The following is a 16,292-nucleotide window of genomic DNA, read 5'->3' on the forward strand; positions in this document are numbered from 1 at the left end:
TACTACTGACATCTCACATACATTACTACAGTCCTACTACTGACATCTCACAGACATCACTACAGTCCTACTACTGACGTCTCACAGACATCACTACAGTCGTACTACTGACACCACACAGACATTACTACAGTCCTACTACTGACATCTCACCGACATCGCTACAGTCCTACTACTGACATATCACAGACATCACTACAGTCCTACTACTGACATCTCACAGACATCACTACAGTCGTACTACTGACATCTCACATACATTACTACAGTCCTACTACTGACATCTCACAGACATCACTACAGTCCTACTACTGACATCTCACAAACATTACTACAGTCCTACTACTGACATCTCAGTCATTACTACAGTCCAACTACTGACATCTCACAGACATCACTACAGTCCTACTACTGACATCTCACAGACATCGCTACAGTCCTACTACTGATATCTCACCGACATTACTACAGTCCTACTACTGACATCTCACAGACATCACTACAGTCCTACTACTGACATCTCACAGACATCACTACAGTCCTACTACTGACATCTCACAGACATTACCACAGTCCTACTGCTGACATCTCACAGACATTACTACAGTCCTACTATTGACATCTCACAGACATCAATACAGTCCTACTACTGACATCTCACAGACATCACTACAGTTCTACTAATGACATCACACAGACATTGCTACAGTTCTACTACTGACATCTCACAGACATCACTACAGTCCTACTACTGACATCTCACAGACATCACTACAGTCCTACTACTGACATCTCACTGCATGTCGCACGACAGCAGGTTTGATTTTTCTAAGGCAGCAGTGTACATTTAAACAGCCTGTTTCTGAAAAAGGCACATGTTTGAGATATGTAAACATATAATATATTACATAAACTAATGTTTTATTTCATTTTCATTAGGTTTTTGCAACATTTGCAATTGTTATACAGCTTTGAAAGATAAGTTAACTTATTTTAGTGTGTTTTTCATACTGATGAAACCATGACAACTTCAGAAAGCTAAACAATTAAACAATATCATATTTTTTTATCCAATATAACACTATTATCAGCCATGTTTTTCCCTGAAACATATTTGAAATTAAATATCTCTATCCCAAAGACAGAGTTAAACTTCTTATGACGTATACTCACCATGAAGTTTTTCTCCTATCTGACTTCGTTTGCATACAAACATTCATTATTTATGTAATCATAATACATCAAATCACCCATGGCCAAGCTATCCTACCGTGGTCTGCTACCTCATTACCAATGCGTACGGAACATCGAAGGACCCATGACATTCCTCTTTGTATTTCATATCAATTTTATTAAGGAAACGACTAAATGAAAGTTCGCTCCTACATAATATATACATTTCATTCTTGGTTATCTGAAGGACAACACTGATCGGCGATCTCCATTGCATTGTTTGAGATAACTGCATTTTTGCATAATTTCATAAGTATTTGTTCTTTTTTTCTGTTGTCCCAGTTTCTTTAGTTCGATAATGACCCTGACTGTTGACGTTAAACCCTCAAAGACAGCATTAAACATACGGATATCAAAATGCACTCTAGCATAGATTAATAAGTGATTGATAATTTATCCTTATATGTTCCCTCTCTGATGTTAACCAATCTCAAACGCTTCTATAAACGGCCTTCTAGGGTACATCTTGATCACAGAAAGCCAACATGAGTCATTACTATAACAATATTGCTAAGCCGCTTGTGACGTCCATGCGACAAAGAGCCTACCATGAACTGGCTAAGTAGGCTTCGGTTTGATACATGGTCCAAATCTTTGTCTGATTGCTCCGTGTTATAGAAGACAGGGATTTTGCCTATCGACGTAGACCGATGTATGGTTCGGCTAGTGATTGATTGACTACACATCATTTAAATCGATATCTGACATTGATGATTTGCTAATAGACTAATCAACTTTATACATATAAAACAGAATGTTTTGGAATGTTAACTTGCATCCCAAGATTTCATGATCTCATTATCTTATCATAGACAAGTGTTTCCTTTTTCATTTTGTTCTATTTCTCCTATTGTGAGATAGAAGGATCTCAGCCCGTAGTGGAAGATTCTTAATTTGACGAACAGAAGCTTGCCGAGTGTTTGGCAGCTTAAGAATCTAACCCCGAACGTTGAGATATCCTGTCTCACTCCCAAGTGGGTGAATGATTAGTTTTTTTCTCTTGTCCCCTTTATCCTCTTTTTGTATCTAAAATTGACGTTACATAAAAATAAGGCAATGTCGACTTGACGTGAACGCATTGTAGAAGTGACGTCTTTGTATTTTTTGTGTGAGAATGTTTTTCTCTTTACCTAAAACGGATTTATTCGAACAAAACAAAATATTTTCTTCTTTATAAGATACAGCGTTCTACATTCGATATGCTCACTGAAGCATGTATGATGATATGGAGATAAGGGATTCCCATCAAACACATATAAACTATTCCGTCTCATTAGCGAAATATTAATTATGTATGATGATTGAAGTACCCTCGGTTATGGCTTTTACCTACATGTGAAATGGAAATCATGTCAACTTAACAGAGTATATCTAACGACCAGTATCCTACACAGTAATTATCATCCTAATCATCGACACTCACCTCATTGTTGTCATAGTTCGGGAAAGTTTGGTAAACTTGGTAAAACATTAATTAAGAAACATGAGTATACTTAATATTTCACAATTTTAATGTAACTGACCGTTAGGGTTAGCTTGTCTTGATGCTTGGTATCCAATGACAACTGGGAGTCGGAACATCCAGGCTGATTACTCTGACACCGGATGTACCATTTGCCTGCGTGGCATATCAAATCTGTCGATATATTTTATTACAACCTAAGACTGAAATGTCACGCCTTTGTTCACTTTATTCACTCCTGTTGATTGACCTATTTTTATGTCGGGGTTGCTGTGATCAGAACAATGAATGGCTGCTCTTTAACACTTTATTTGAAATCAAGCTATCCATTATTAATTTGTGAAATATTGATACCTAGATACATATAACAAAACCATTACAGTGTATGTGACCATAAATTGTAACTGAATTGTATTTGCAGCCAGGAGAAATGTTTTATCAACGTTTTTACATGCAAAATACCTGCACATCTCATCGATATAGAATGCTTATGTATTAACATCACCGTCATCATGGCTTCGACATTGGTTTTGGGGCTTTAGGTTGTAATGATTTGAAGCTGTTATATTTAGTTATATCTATACCCTTGTAAGCCGGCCCACGCAAGGGGGATATGGGTTCTGTCCTCGGAACAATTTCCACGGCATTACTTACTGCGCTGTGATTGATTTTACACTGCTTGGGTTAGGCTGATGTCCGTACAATGCTACAGTGTCCAGGTTATGAGGTGGATCTCTAAAAATGGAACATGCGTGAATCCAACGTCCAGGAAACTCTCTTTATGCCTTATTAGTTGTAACGATATCAGGCGTTTAATATGTACGGTGATTCGGGTGAGACGGAGATTAAACAAATGATGACGCAGTGACTTCGGAACTAGGCCTAAGTTAAAGCTGATGATGTATTAACCTGTATGTTTTTGTTTGGTCTGTTTGGACACATGTCCTTGTCATCAAAGATTACAAATTATGTACATTCATATTAACAAGTTGTAATGTCTGTCTTACGGGCGAGGGAAGGGTTGAAAAGTTAAAGGAATTCATAAACTTTGATGAGCAGATATAGTGTATTTGTTTGCTAAACCAGAGTCATCTAACAGCGTAATTGCTATAGTGACCCAGTGCTGTAAAATGGTCCTTACGTTTACACATTTTCAAATTTATTAATTTGATTAATAAAACTGCCTAAAATTTATATATCTGTGTTTGTGTTTATTTGCCAGACTTAAATTACAGATCCTGTTCAACAAACCTTGGTATTGGTTTTGAAGTGAAAAATCGTTCTTTTTAAACTTATAAATTATTACTTCATCACTCATACTTGTATGTTGTAATATTTGTATATTTGATACCAAAGATATTCGTGAATTCTATCAAAAATCCAAATGACTGTTTGTCGGCCATCGTGGAATCAGAAAGAACTTAAATTGGATCTCCAGAAATAGCGATAGCAAAAATTGCTTTAGGACGGATTGACGGCTACGGACGAAGCGCGCTTTGAAGACACACAATGGTTACTAATAGCTCAAGGCCTTAGTTGATTCTGAATCTTACGGAACGGATTACAGTACGCTCACTCTTCGACAGTATATTTCAATAATTGAACAGTTGGAGGTCATTAACTGTCACAAAAATGCACTTCTTTTTGACAAATTGGAAATGAAATCATAATCAATCGCGGTAAAATGGACATAAGTGCATAATGTGCATAAGGACACGTGGTTTAATTGTATATGTACTGTAACAGCAAAAACTTATTTGTATGAGTTTAGTTACTTAGCAATGGCAATGGTCTAAACCAAGGGAAGTTTAGATTTGATAGACTGCAGATGAGCAAGAAAAAAATCGTAAAGAAGTTATCAATTGAATGACTTCGCCATCATAATCCTATAGTGTAGTAATGCTAACGAGAGTACTACAATCATCGATGCAACACTTCAAGCTTGTGGAAACTCGAAGAGCCATTCAAAAAGATTTTGAAGACGAAACTCCAAAGGTTTGGCCGTTGACATTAAAGAAATTATAGCTGCATCCATACTTATGGAGTTTGTAGCCAAAGGAGCGAAATAAATCAATGAATACATTGGCTCTCAACTCAGTAATCATTCGGTTGTTGGAATTATTAATAGGTAAAATGTTGCTATAAGATCTTTAGTCATATTTTACTTATAGAAACTGGCGTTCTATTTATAGATATATAATATAATACTAATAAAGCAAATTTCCTAGATTACATAAAACTTGAGTGCTGCTATTTGTTCATATCGTTCATATTGTTCGTAGCCACGTGCTTTTGCGTTGAAACACGTGTATTCTGCGTGTGTATAGGTGTATAAAACACATGCAATATGCTTGTGTATAGGTGTAAGTATTGACATGCCATTATGTAGGCCTGTTATTTTACTATTACAATATACTACAGTTAACTCGATTGTCAGTCCTGATATCCCTTACATTGCATTTCTATTAGAGACTTATATTTTTAATGTGCTTCTCCCCCACTCCATACTACAGTGTATCTAAAGTGTCAGCATCTTACGATTTACATGTGTATTTCAAATTCTGTTTCATTTACAATCTATTATCTTTTTCCCAACCCAAATAATATGATCAATGTCACTTTGACCAATTCCTTCAGTTTAAAATGGCCATCATTATTTATTAAATTATGTAAAGCTATAAGCATATGAAATAATATCAGTACAGGAATAGCAAACATTCGACGATCAACTCGACGTTATCGGTTCCACAGATCTGTGACATCAACATTACACGTGCAATGTCTGGAGCCCTGTGATATTTCAATGAATATTGTAGAACTAGTAAAATGATTGAAAATATTGTCTGATGATAGCTACAGTGAAAAACCACTGAAAATCTAGATTGAACTGTAATAAATTTGTAAAGTGAACATTTGAATGACAAATTTATATAGTTAAATCACTCTTGTTGAAAAACATCTCTCAGTCTATAGCTAATCAGGATTAACATTTCGCTCTCATTTTCTGCCTGCCAAAATATCCTAAACCTATCCTAAACAATTCGTTTTTGATACTATCTGTCCACTCACTACCCTTTTCAATCATTTCATCATAACATGCCGTAAGAATACAATTGTCTATTTTTTTTTATTTTTTTTTACTTTTAGCCAATATTTGAAAATTCTAAATTTTCCAATGAAACGTCCAGGAATCCTCGCTGGTAGTAGTAATAAATATTATTACGCATGCCTCTTCTAATGTGTAACTAAATATGATTATAGCGACTGTATTACTAATCATTGACAACATTATATAGAGCGGTTGTTATCAAATCTATTTGAATTTGATAATTAAATCGATTAATCCAATCCAGAGGTATACAATCTGTTGATAACTTGATATAGCGGCAAAGCTCTCTCATCATGTGGTCAATTCGATGCCGAGATGCATATCATCGATAACACCTTTGTACAATCTCGTGATTTTTTTCTGCACGATTTCGGGCACCACATGGGCCTCATACCAATATGACAAAACCTTTATTTTCCTCCAATCCTACCAACTAAGTTCCCTTTATATCGTACATTACCATTGTGTCCAAAAATCAGAATGGTTCCATCTTATTCGATATTGTATCGTTATACAATCTCGTCGTCATGTAATAAAACGACAACTTAAAAACGATACAATCAAAACATATAATGATTTGGTTTGGTTTGGTTTATTTTGTTTAACGTCCTATTAACAGCTATGGTCATTTAAGGACGGCCTCCCGTGCGTGCGACATGCATGCGTGTGGTGAGTGCGTATGTGTGTTTTGGGAGGCTGCGGTATGTTCGTGTTAAGTCTCCTTGTGCTAGGCCGGATCTTTTGCTGATTTATAGTGCTACCTCACTGAAGCACACTGCCGAAGACACCCAGCAGGACACCGATCACATTTTACTGACAACGGGCCAACCAGTTGTCCCACTCCTTGTATGCTGAGCGCTAAGCAGGAGCAACAACTACCATTTTTTAAAGACTCTGGTATGTCTCGGCCATGGGACAGAACCCAAAGCCTTCCTCACAGGGGCGAACGCTCAACTTAGGGCCAAATGTGATGCATTGTCAAGGGAGACATTATGAAGAAGAAAGCTGATAAGAAAGAAGAGAAAAGATAAGATCCCAAATTTAGTCGACTCTTACGATCATGCAATGGGGGCAGCAGGTACAATTCTTACGCCCTACCTGCACATATAATAATAAAATCATATAATGCATGTGTAAAAAATAAATCATATCATATGATAATTAAATCATATTATATAATGACAAAATGGTATAATATAATGATAAAACTTAAACTATGAAGTATACAATAAAGCCAAATCGTATAGGATAAATTTAAAACATATATCGCCGATATCACATAATGTAGAGTATAGTACAAAGGGAGGTAACAAGTCTAGACAGACCTGTATGTGTAAGAGATGTTGTGTGCTTGTGTAGTTATTACTATTATTCTATTGTTCTCCTTTTTCTCATTTTTTTTTTTGTGTGTTTATAGTTTTTGTTCGTTTTTTGTTTTTGTTTTTTGTTATTATTTATTGTATTTTTGTAATGTAACGTCTTGTCTTTACAAATATTTTACTCCCCATGCAGGAATGAAACTGAAGTGTTTAATTTCATTTTTTGGCCTATCAATGATTTGACTTCTTGTTTTCCATTTAATTCATACTCATGTTTTAATTGAGTATTTTAGTATCCATATCAATTTAACAAGTTACTCCCTTTTGATTGTTCAATTAAAATTTTCCCAAATATTACTACCTGTTAACCTTTATGATAAGATATCTCCAAAAATGACTATACCTTTATGAATATCTCATGAACTAATGTTTGATAGTGTTTTCTTATGATGGGGCTATTGTTTACCATTATATAATGGTTGGAAGTTTAAATTGTGAGATATTTTGTATTGGACAGTTTAAACAGCTTTTATTATAGATACATTTCATTGTTGATAGCCGATACCGAATTATTCATAATTTGGATGTTTCTTTCTATCGACTAATTCAGCAATATAATAAAAACAAACAATTTTCAATCAGAGTTATGGGTATTGTTTATTTGAACACAAACTATATTTAACGCCATGAATATAATATCGTAAACAGCATTGTGATCATAAGGTGTGATTCAATGTAGGAGACTTGTACTAGTAACGAGTGCAGTTGGCGGAAGAATACTGTGTACAGATGTCATCGGATGTAGTTTCTTTGAATCCAACCAAGGTACTCAATCCAGAACCTATACAATTATAAATATAAAAATAGCCATTGAAAAAACATGATTTCCTTGTTTTTTCTGATGTCCTTTTATGTCATGGCTATGTATACTCATAATTATGTCCCTAACTAACGCCATTCCCGAGCGACTATGCTGCCACATGTTATGCCCAGGTGAGGCCAGCCTGTAGTATTGTTATCAACACCAGATTGGAGGGCATGTTTTATTGATTATTGAGAATGATGAATGGCTATACTTACCAGGAACTTACAGTGTATAATAACAAATGTTTTACTTTAGGAACCCTTATATATACCTGTGAGAAGGTTATTCATGTTGCAGTAGTTGGTTCCAAAGTCCAGATAGGCATACCATGTCCTGGATCGTGAGTTCCCCTGTTTATAAAAAAGGCTTCGATTCAGTACCCCTCTGTAGATTTTGTTTGTTATGGAGTAAGTATTGAAATGGATGCAAAGTCCCAGTTTCAGAAATCACAAACTGCTTATACAAATGTGCATTATGTCTGAAACCTTCTTGTCAGTGGTTTTTATCTTTATCAATTCGCTTAATTCCGGAACCAGTTTGTAGATTATACAAACCTCGACATTACAGTCACTTCCGCTTGTCGTGAAGGTAAAGGTGACGTCATCAATGTACGGATGGAGTGGGGTTTCATGGGTGGCCTTCAGGACGTTACTGTCACTTGATACTAGCTAACAAGCCATGACGTGACAGGGAATGTAAAATAGATAAGATATAATAGTCATTGGACCAAATCATATAGGTTATCAAAACCATTGGAACGAATCACATGATAAGTTGATAATAATCATTGGACCGAATCACATGATAAGTTTATAATAATCATTGGATCGAATCACATAAATAGGATATAATAACCATTGGACCGAATCATATAAATAGGATATAATAATCATTTAATAATCATTTGACCGAAACACATAAATGAGATATAATAACCAATGGACCGAATCATAAAGATAGGTTATAATAATCATTGGATCGAATCACATAAATAGGATATAATAACCAATGGACCGAATCATATAGAAAGGATATACTGATCATTGGATCGAAAAACATAAATAAGATATACTAACCAATTGACCGAATATTTTTTTACGAAATAGTGTAGTTACTTCGCATCAAAGTAAATATGTCGGATGCATTGACAATTTACGTTGTATTTTGGTTACAAAATGAACGGAAAACAGCATTTGTATGAGAGAATAATTATGAAAGTATTGACACCAATATAGGCATTTAAACAAAGACTCGCACAGAAACGTGTTTATTTACGGAATTATTTTCTAAATATGTTTTAAAACGTCAACACTTACTGCGTATAAACATTTCTCATTGAGTTCCGGCGTGCTGACCTTACATCCATCTTTCCCTTTCCACACATTTATTTGATTGACAAGTTTAGTTTTAACGGAATCGCATGTAACTCCTGGAAATACTCTGGAAATAGACTTTATATATGTATGTGTACCCCATCGTGTTAAGGAAGTCATTAATGTAATCAGCCAGATTAATCACAACATTTAGCTTATACATTAGTTCTCATGATAATGTTATTAACAACAGGGAACTTATATACACTATATCTAACGATGACAATCTGTACTTTATCTTTATAATGCATGATACATTTATATACCATACTCATTTTATCATATCTAACGATGACAATCTGTACTTTATCTTTATAATGCATGATACATTTACATATCATACTCATTTTATCATATCTAACGTTGACAATCTGTACTGTATCTATATAATGCATAGTACATTTTATCTCATACTCATTTTATCATATCTAACGATGACACTATGTACTTGTATGTATAATATACAGTACATTTATATCTAATACTCGTTTTATCTTATCTACTGATGACAATCTGTATTTGTATCTCTTTTACATGGTGCATTTATATATCATACTCATTTTATCACATCTAACGATGACAATCTGAGGATGATGATGATGATGATGATGGTGATGGTGATGGTGGTGGTGGTGGTGGTGGTGGTGGTAGTGGTGATGATGATGATGATGATGATGATGATGAATGTATCGATACATTAATATATTTTATCAATAAGTTATTTTCAAAACGATGATTATAGTATGAGCGAGTTGTTATGTGCCAATGAAAACAAATATACATGTACCCATTTATATTTATTGTTTTGTGTGTGAAAGAAAATATGTGTGGAAATTTATCTAATGTAAAAAACTTTTTATCTTATCTATGGATATACTTATCCTCCATGGTACCGTTCTATTTATTACGTATAGTATTTTAACATGTACCAAATCTCATGTAGCAAATTAACAATTGTGTATAACGAGAAACCTGATACGTATACCTAACACGATTCGCTCATATTCGTCAATTTTAGATTCTATGTTAATGTAGCACGAGTTATCTTCCTTTGAATCTACCAGGATAGTCATTTCTCTCTCTCTATTCGAGCTTCTACCAGAGTTTCTTCCGATTGAGATGCATGATTTTCTACATTAAATGAATCCAACCAGCACACTAGAGAGGTTTTATGTTATACGTTACAATCGATAAAGGTACAGCTTAACAACCTACCAAGTGTTCTCATATTCTGCTCCTAATTTAGCATTCACATTGACCACCTAAGCAAAGTGGAGAATTGTGATTGGTTTAAATGAATCTGATCGACTCCAATATGAAGAATATCATTTGAATATTTTATTTTTATTTTATCCAGTTGAGTCTTAATAGAGTACTTATTGATTACCCGAAACACGAATTAAAAATTAGCCACGTGTTTGAACAAGCAGGCCGAACATTATGGATAGTTGGTTTTTCGGTAAATGAGAGTGACAAAGTTAGAAGTGTTTTTGTTTGTTTGAAAATTGACATGAAATAAAAATGGCAACGATTAATATGGTACATGTAGCCCAATATACTATTGTATCATTAATGTTAGGTATACAATGGTATTCGCTACCTGCTATTATTACCATATCCAGCTGTTTAATATAAGATCATTGTTTCCTATTCCACTTAGTTTCTTATAAAACACTTTGCTGTGATAAGCATGCCTACTTACAGAGATGTTTTGCAGGATGCATGTAGAGGATATCCAAGCAAGATGGTGCAGGATGCTGCCAGTATAGAGGCCAGGAAAGCAAGGGAAACGTGAGACATGACGAACAGGTAGAGTGGCAGAGATAAGGACCTCACAAAGTCCGTACCAGCTATCTTTATAGAGTGTGGCGATAAGACCAGCAATGTCATTAGGGGTCGAACGACCTTCAATACGGCCTGTAATCTCAACCGCTAGTTGACATTTGTCTTCAAACTGACACATATTCCTTTGGTGAAAGAACAAAAATCATATAACTATTTACATATCGGCCACGGTATTTATCATTGAATATTAAAAAAGGGAACAACAAAATGGCAAAGCCAGAACAATTTGTTTAAAGTACATTTGTACCAAAATTCCCTATCTGTGAATTGATGACCAACTTTTAGACACCGTACGAACAGATGAAATGTTTGAGCGGTTGAAGATGCAAAATGCATATTTGCCGTTTTTATATTCTATGTTAAAGGCCTTAAAGGGAGGATTCAAAGGCCTAAACACGACGCTTTAATTACATGAACATGGAGCTTCAAATGCCAAAACGCGAGACATCAAATGCCAAACCGTGAGGCCTTAATTGCCTGAACAAAAAAACACCTTGTAATTTGTCCTATTTCTTTACTACAGTTAAGTAATAAAAGCAGTAACCATACTCAGGGCTATGTTTCCTTTCTAACGGGAAACATACTTCAGAGATGGCTGTCCAAATTAAGATTAATAGAATTGGCGTGCCAATCTCATTATACAATGTAACTCATGATCATATCAATTCGTTCCGAAATCTTATTAATGCTGATATAAGGAATAGTATATCTCTTTTATGAAGGGTTTAATGGAATTTTATGCTTTACACTTAACTCTGTGTCTAATTAACAAAAAACGTTAAAACAATGACATAGCGTAATCACACACCTCCTCCACCCCCTAAACGTTGAATATTTAAAATATTTTCCGTTTTAGGGGACCCTGTTTCGATCCCGAGAATTTCGCTAGGATTTCGCTATATTTGCGGTCAATATATATGGCACGTAAATATATATTCTACTCGGAAATGTATATATAACTTATACTCAGAAATGTATGTAAGTTATACTCAGAAATGTATATAAGTTATACTTAGAAATGTAAGTACAGTATATTATACTCAAAAATATCTTTTTACCACAATATATGGGTGTTATTCAACTCCCAAGGCATGGGATAAGCATTACAACTATTGAATAGCATTCAGTTTACACCACAACTGGGAAAAACTCTAAATGCCTTTTGATTGGTTGATATGATGACCTCTGACCGGGCCTAATTTTTGATCACGTGCTTCAATGCAATTTGATCGGCTTACACTTGAAGGCCGCTTCACGATGTCGTCTTGAAAATGATAACGCATAAGTAGTTCGCAGTTGTTTTATATATTCTTGAAAATATATATAGATTTTATCAATTTATTACTTGAAAGAATAAACCTACTGGTTTTTTTGGTATGATGTGAACTAATTTGTAATATTTGTATACGTTTCCGAATTTGTCAGTTTTGTATATTGATCAGCGGCATTTCAAATTAGGTCATATCCTTACACCACACCTGATTGTGAAAAGAATATACATTGACACAAAACCGGTAATTTCATTCTCAAAATATCCTTTCTATTGTGGTAGAAACATGTCACACAAACTCGTGGTTGTTGTATATGGTATACGCTAAAGCTCGTGTTTTTGTAACATTTGAAAAATAACTCGAGTGAAAGAAATACCATATACAACTTCAACTCGTTGTGAAACCTCTATATATACGAGACTCCGAATTGTTTATGGTATGTGTTTGCTGCAGAATGTTACCCAGACGTGTTAGCGTATTTGTTTTCTTCCTATTTTACCCACAAACTGGGTCGGTCGGCAAAACCGCGAAATATGACTCCCATAAAATTTAGCAGATATACAATATCAGCAAGACTAGCTTTAAAACAGCAAGTAATACATAGTGTAACACTGTATATCTTTTATTTAATATCTGGTACAGTCAGCAGACGATCTCTGAGTACAGGTGTCATCAGAGGCTGTTTCTGTGTATCCAGTAGCTGTGGTCAACCCGGATCCTGTTGAAGTAAAAATAGCAGTAAATGTGATGTATATATAACAATCTATATCCTTATATGTGTATTCATATATTATAACGCGATGATTGATGTTTACATATGTAAGCAAAACCAATCATTAGGTAAGTCAATTCTAAATACTATCACGTGTCTGCATGGGTTAGAATACGATAATTCTATCAACTACTCTTTGTGTAAACTGATGAGTTAGAAATCTTACTCTTGTTATGTGAATGACCGTATGTCATTTTGTGATATTCGACAATAGATATATAGCTGAAATAAATTTTAATGAAAACAAATGTCACTGAACATGTCAAAATGGAAATGAACTCAAATTGTCAGAGAAGCGAAGTAAAATCTTTAAGTATAAATAACTAATAAGGTGAGTAGCCTGGTCACATATCGTGAATTTGTAAGCCTAAGATAAGTGTTTCGTATAGTGGAGATAAGAACCGGTTCACTCAGAATTACTCCATGAGAACAACCACCTGTCCATGCTTGCGTAAATGATAAGGCGATGTTATTTGTATTTGTTTTCCTAATAAACCCCACTTACGCCCATTTAAACGTTTTGTAACACACAAATTAAGGTGGTACTAACCTTCCAGCAGATTGAACATGTTACAGTAGTTTGTTCCCGCGTCTAGAACAGCATACCAGGTTTCGGCAGTAGAGTAACCCTACAAAGTGACAAACAAACAACATAAACTAATTATTCTCTAATTAGGAGTATACAGTGTCGTCCATAAAGTCACACACACTCTTTTGACTTGTTGAAATATCAGTGAATAATTAGTGAATCAAAAGATAAATATTTGCAAGTCCTTGACGATATTGTTCCAAAAATTATCTATATGCTTTTAAGCTAATGTTAACAGAAACCCCCGACCAAATGAAGTGTAAATTATAGATTTGGTTCCTTCCTCTGATGGAAGAAAAATCACCCCGATAAACATAGATATAATTTCGAGTCCAATTATACATTTTAATTTGTCGTAAATTTGGCGTTTTCGCTCGGTACGTATAGTTAGCTTATTTATTCTGTGAAAGTAAGTACTTAATTTAACAAACTAAAATAACATATTATTGCAAAAAATGTCGCATTGTGAGTATTTGTATATCATCAATAACTGCATGGACTTTAGATAGACTATAAAAGTATTACCATCAGAAGCCAACAGAAAATAAACAGAATTTCAAAACTTTTTTCTGCAAAGTGCATATAACTCATGGATTGCAATGTATATATTTCTTATGGATAATTAATTTTGCGAAGTTTTCATTGCGAAATCATATAAAACTGATGATCTTAATTCTACATTGATAGCTGGTAACTTTAGAATAGATGTAAGGAACTTTTTATTCTTTTGTACAGTTTAAGTAACTGTGTAAATGTTAAACAGTTTTTCAGGCAAAGCCCGTCCAAAAACAGCACGTTTTGTTATCAACATTTACATCAATATGACAGGAGTCGTCTTGTGACGTCAGAGTGAATGTTACGTCATCAATATAGTGCTTCAGTGGGGTTTCATGGGTCAGCTTCATTACACCACCGCTGTTACTTTTTAGCTAGAAAAGAGTAAAACAAACAGCATGTTATCGTTTCAGCACAAACACTTTCACGGTAAATAGACATGGATTTTATTACAGAAAGTGCACCGTGTCCTTGATTACTAGGCATCATAAACACAATATTTCGTTACAGAATAATATTCTTCTCATATAATGTATTGTATAATGATTGTCTGAAATATTCGATCTTAAAACGAATTAGAATATAGTTTGTTGAACATGCTTCCATACCACATATAAACATTTCTCGTTGATAGGTCCAGATTTACAGTTTTCTGGGCCTGACCAGGTACGGATCTGGTTTAGTAAAGCCGTTTCCACTTGGCTGCAGGCCATTCCTACCGACCTGGGGAAACATTAACAAGTTAATCGGGTAATCAGAAAACAATCCTTTCAGAACAACATTGTAGTATATACACTTCCTTCAATAAAATCATAGATATTGGTACCAAAATGTGCATTTACCAAAATGATATGCATGTTCATAATTATATTGTAAATTATGCATTTAAACATTCTGAACAGTTCAGTAAAAACACAAAGCTCTTTTAGAAAAATAATTTCCCATCTACATATTTAAATATATATATATATGTGTGTGTGTGTGTATACCATTGTGCCTTGCATGATGCATGCGCGGGTCCACTTCCGAACAGAAAAGCTAGAGAGGAACCCGTCAGGCTCAGGAACAAGACGATAGATATGCAACCCTTCATAGTGTAACAAATGGACGTAAGGAGTCAACTGAAAAGCTAGAGATCAAATCCCGTCAAATTTATAGCACGATCTTTGTTGTCTGAACCAAGGCATTGTTAGCTTGATACGGCACGAGTTGTTATGTATGTTATACATTTGATACGAATAATAATTTACATCAAATAAAGGAAGGTTTCCTTTCGCTGTATTCTGCCACTCAAAGTTGTTTTATTGTATATTGAATTAAAACATGTTGTGTAAATTGGTTGACGTTGTTTGTATTTGGCTACTAAGACATTAGCTGTAAAGATAACAAAGATAAGGACCTCTATATACCTTATCTATCGGTCAATATAAATACTAGTGTGATTAGTCGGAAACTATCAGGGGCCGCGGTGGCCAAGTGGTTAAGGTGCCATGTCCTGCCACTGTATCACCAGCCCTCCACCTCTAGGTCGCGATTTCGAAACCCACATGGGGTAGTTGCCAGGTACTGACCGTAGGCCGGTGGTTTTTCTTCGGATACTCTTTCCTCTACCTCCAACACATGGCACGTCACTAAATGACCCTAGCTGTTAATAGGACGTTAAACTAAATAAACCAATAAACCAAAAAAAGTCAAACACTATAGTTAGGATATCTATCTTGATACACACCGGGTAAACGAACGTTTTTGCAATATTTTAATGTCATAATGCCAATGTGTTAAGGTGCCTGTACTTCTGCTGTTATTTCGAAATGTGTGTGTGTTGTCCCCTGGCAAATAGCTATTGCAATGAAAATGTACGAATGAACCTAACTCAAACTTGATATCGTAACCTCGTCT

General features: G+C 34.8%; 2 protein-coding genes across 2 annotated transcripts; both read right to left on the reverse strand.

Moving 5' to 3' along the window:
* Positions 1–7,761: 7,761 nt before the first annotated feature.
* LOC117344249 lies at positions 7,762–11,228 on the reverse strand. Its single transcript, XM_033906932.1, has 5 exons — positions 11,064–11,228; positions 9,305–9,428; positions 8,543–8,656; positions 8,260–8,338; positions 7,762–7,964 (listed from the first exon to the last, which is right to left on the reverse strand). Exons 1-5 carry the CDS (start codon positions 11,159–11,161, stop codon positions 7,873–7,875), a joined length of 507 nt encoding a protein of 168 aa, XP_033762823.1. The 5' UTR covers positions 11,162–11,228; the 3' UTR covers positions 7,762–7,872.
* A 1,855-nt stretch (positions 11,229–13,083) lies between these two features.
* On the reverse strand, positions 13,084–15,520 carry LOC117344366. The gene is made up of 5 exons (XM_033907115.1): positions 15,383–15,520; positions 15,002–15,116; positions 14,654–14,767; positions 13,800–13,878; positions 13,084–13,195 (listed from the first exon to the last, which is right to left on the reverse strand). The coding sequence occupies exons 1-5, from the start codon at positions 15,484–15,486 to the stop codon at positions 13,104–13,106; spliced, it is 504 nt and encodes a 167-aa protein (XP_033763006.1). The 5' UTR covers positions 15,487–15,520; the 3' UTR covers positions 13,084–13,103.
* Positions 15,521–16,292: the final 772 nt, after the last annotated feature.

Source organism: Pecten maximus, chromosome 15, assembly GCF_902652985.1.
Source record: "Pecten maximus chromosome 15, xPecMax1.1, whole genome shotgun sequence".
NCBI classification, from domain to species: domain Eukaryota; kingdom Metazoa; phylum Mollusca; class Bivalvia; order Pectinida; family Pectinidae; genus Pecten; species Pecten maximus.

Excerpts from the sequence above, each read along its gene's own strand:
- LOC117344249 (XM_033906932.1), bottom strand. The coding sequence starts at position 11,161 with ATGTCTCACGTTTCCCTTGCTTTCCTGGCCTCTATACTGGCAGCATCC. Across the intron at positions 9,429-11,063 it reads GCATCCTGCAAAACATCTCT|AGTATTTCCAGGAGTTACAT; the intron begins GTAAGTAGGCAT and ends GTCTATTTCCAG. Across the intron at positions 8,339-8,542 it reads GAAGTGACTGTAATGTCGAG|GGGAACTCACGATCCAGGAC; the intron begins GTTTGTATAATC and ends TTTTATAAACAG.
- LOC117344366 (XM_033907115.1), bottom strand. The coding sequence starts at position 15,486 with ATGAAGGGTTGCATATCTATCGTCTTGTTCCTGAGCCTGACGGGTTCC. Across the intron at positions 15,117-15,382 it reads GCATCATGCAAGGCACAATG|GTCGGTAGGAATGGCCTGCA; the intron begins GTATACACACAC and ends ATGTTTCCCCAG. Across the intron at positions 13,196-13,799 it reads CATGTTCAATCTGCTGGAAG|GATCCGGGTTGACCACAGCT; the intron begins GTTAGTACCACC and ends TTACTTCAACAG.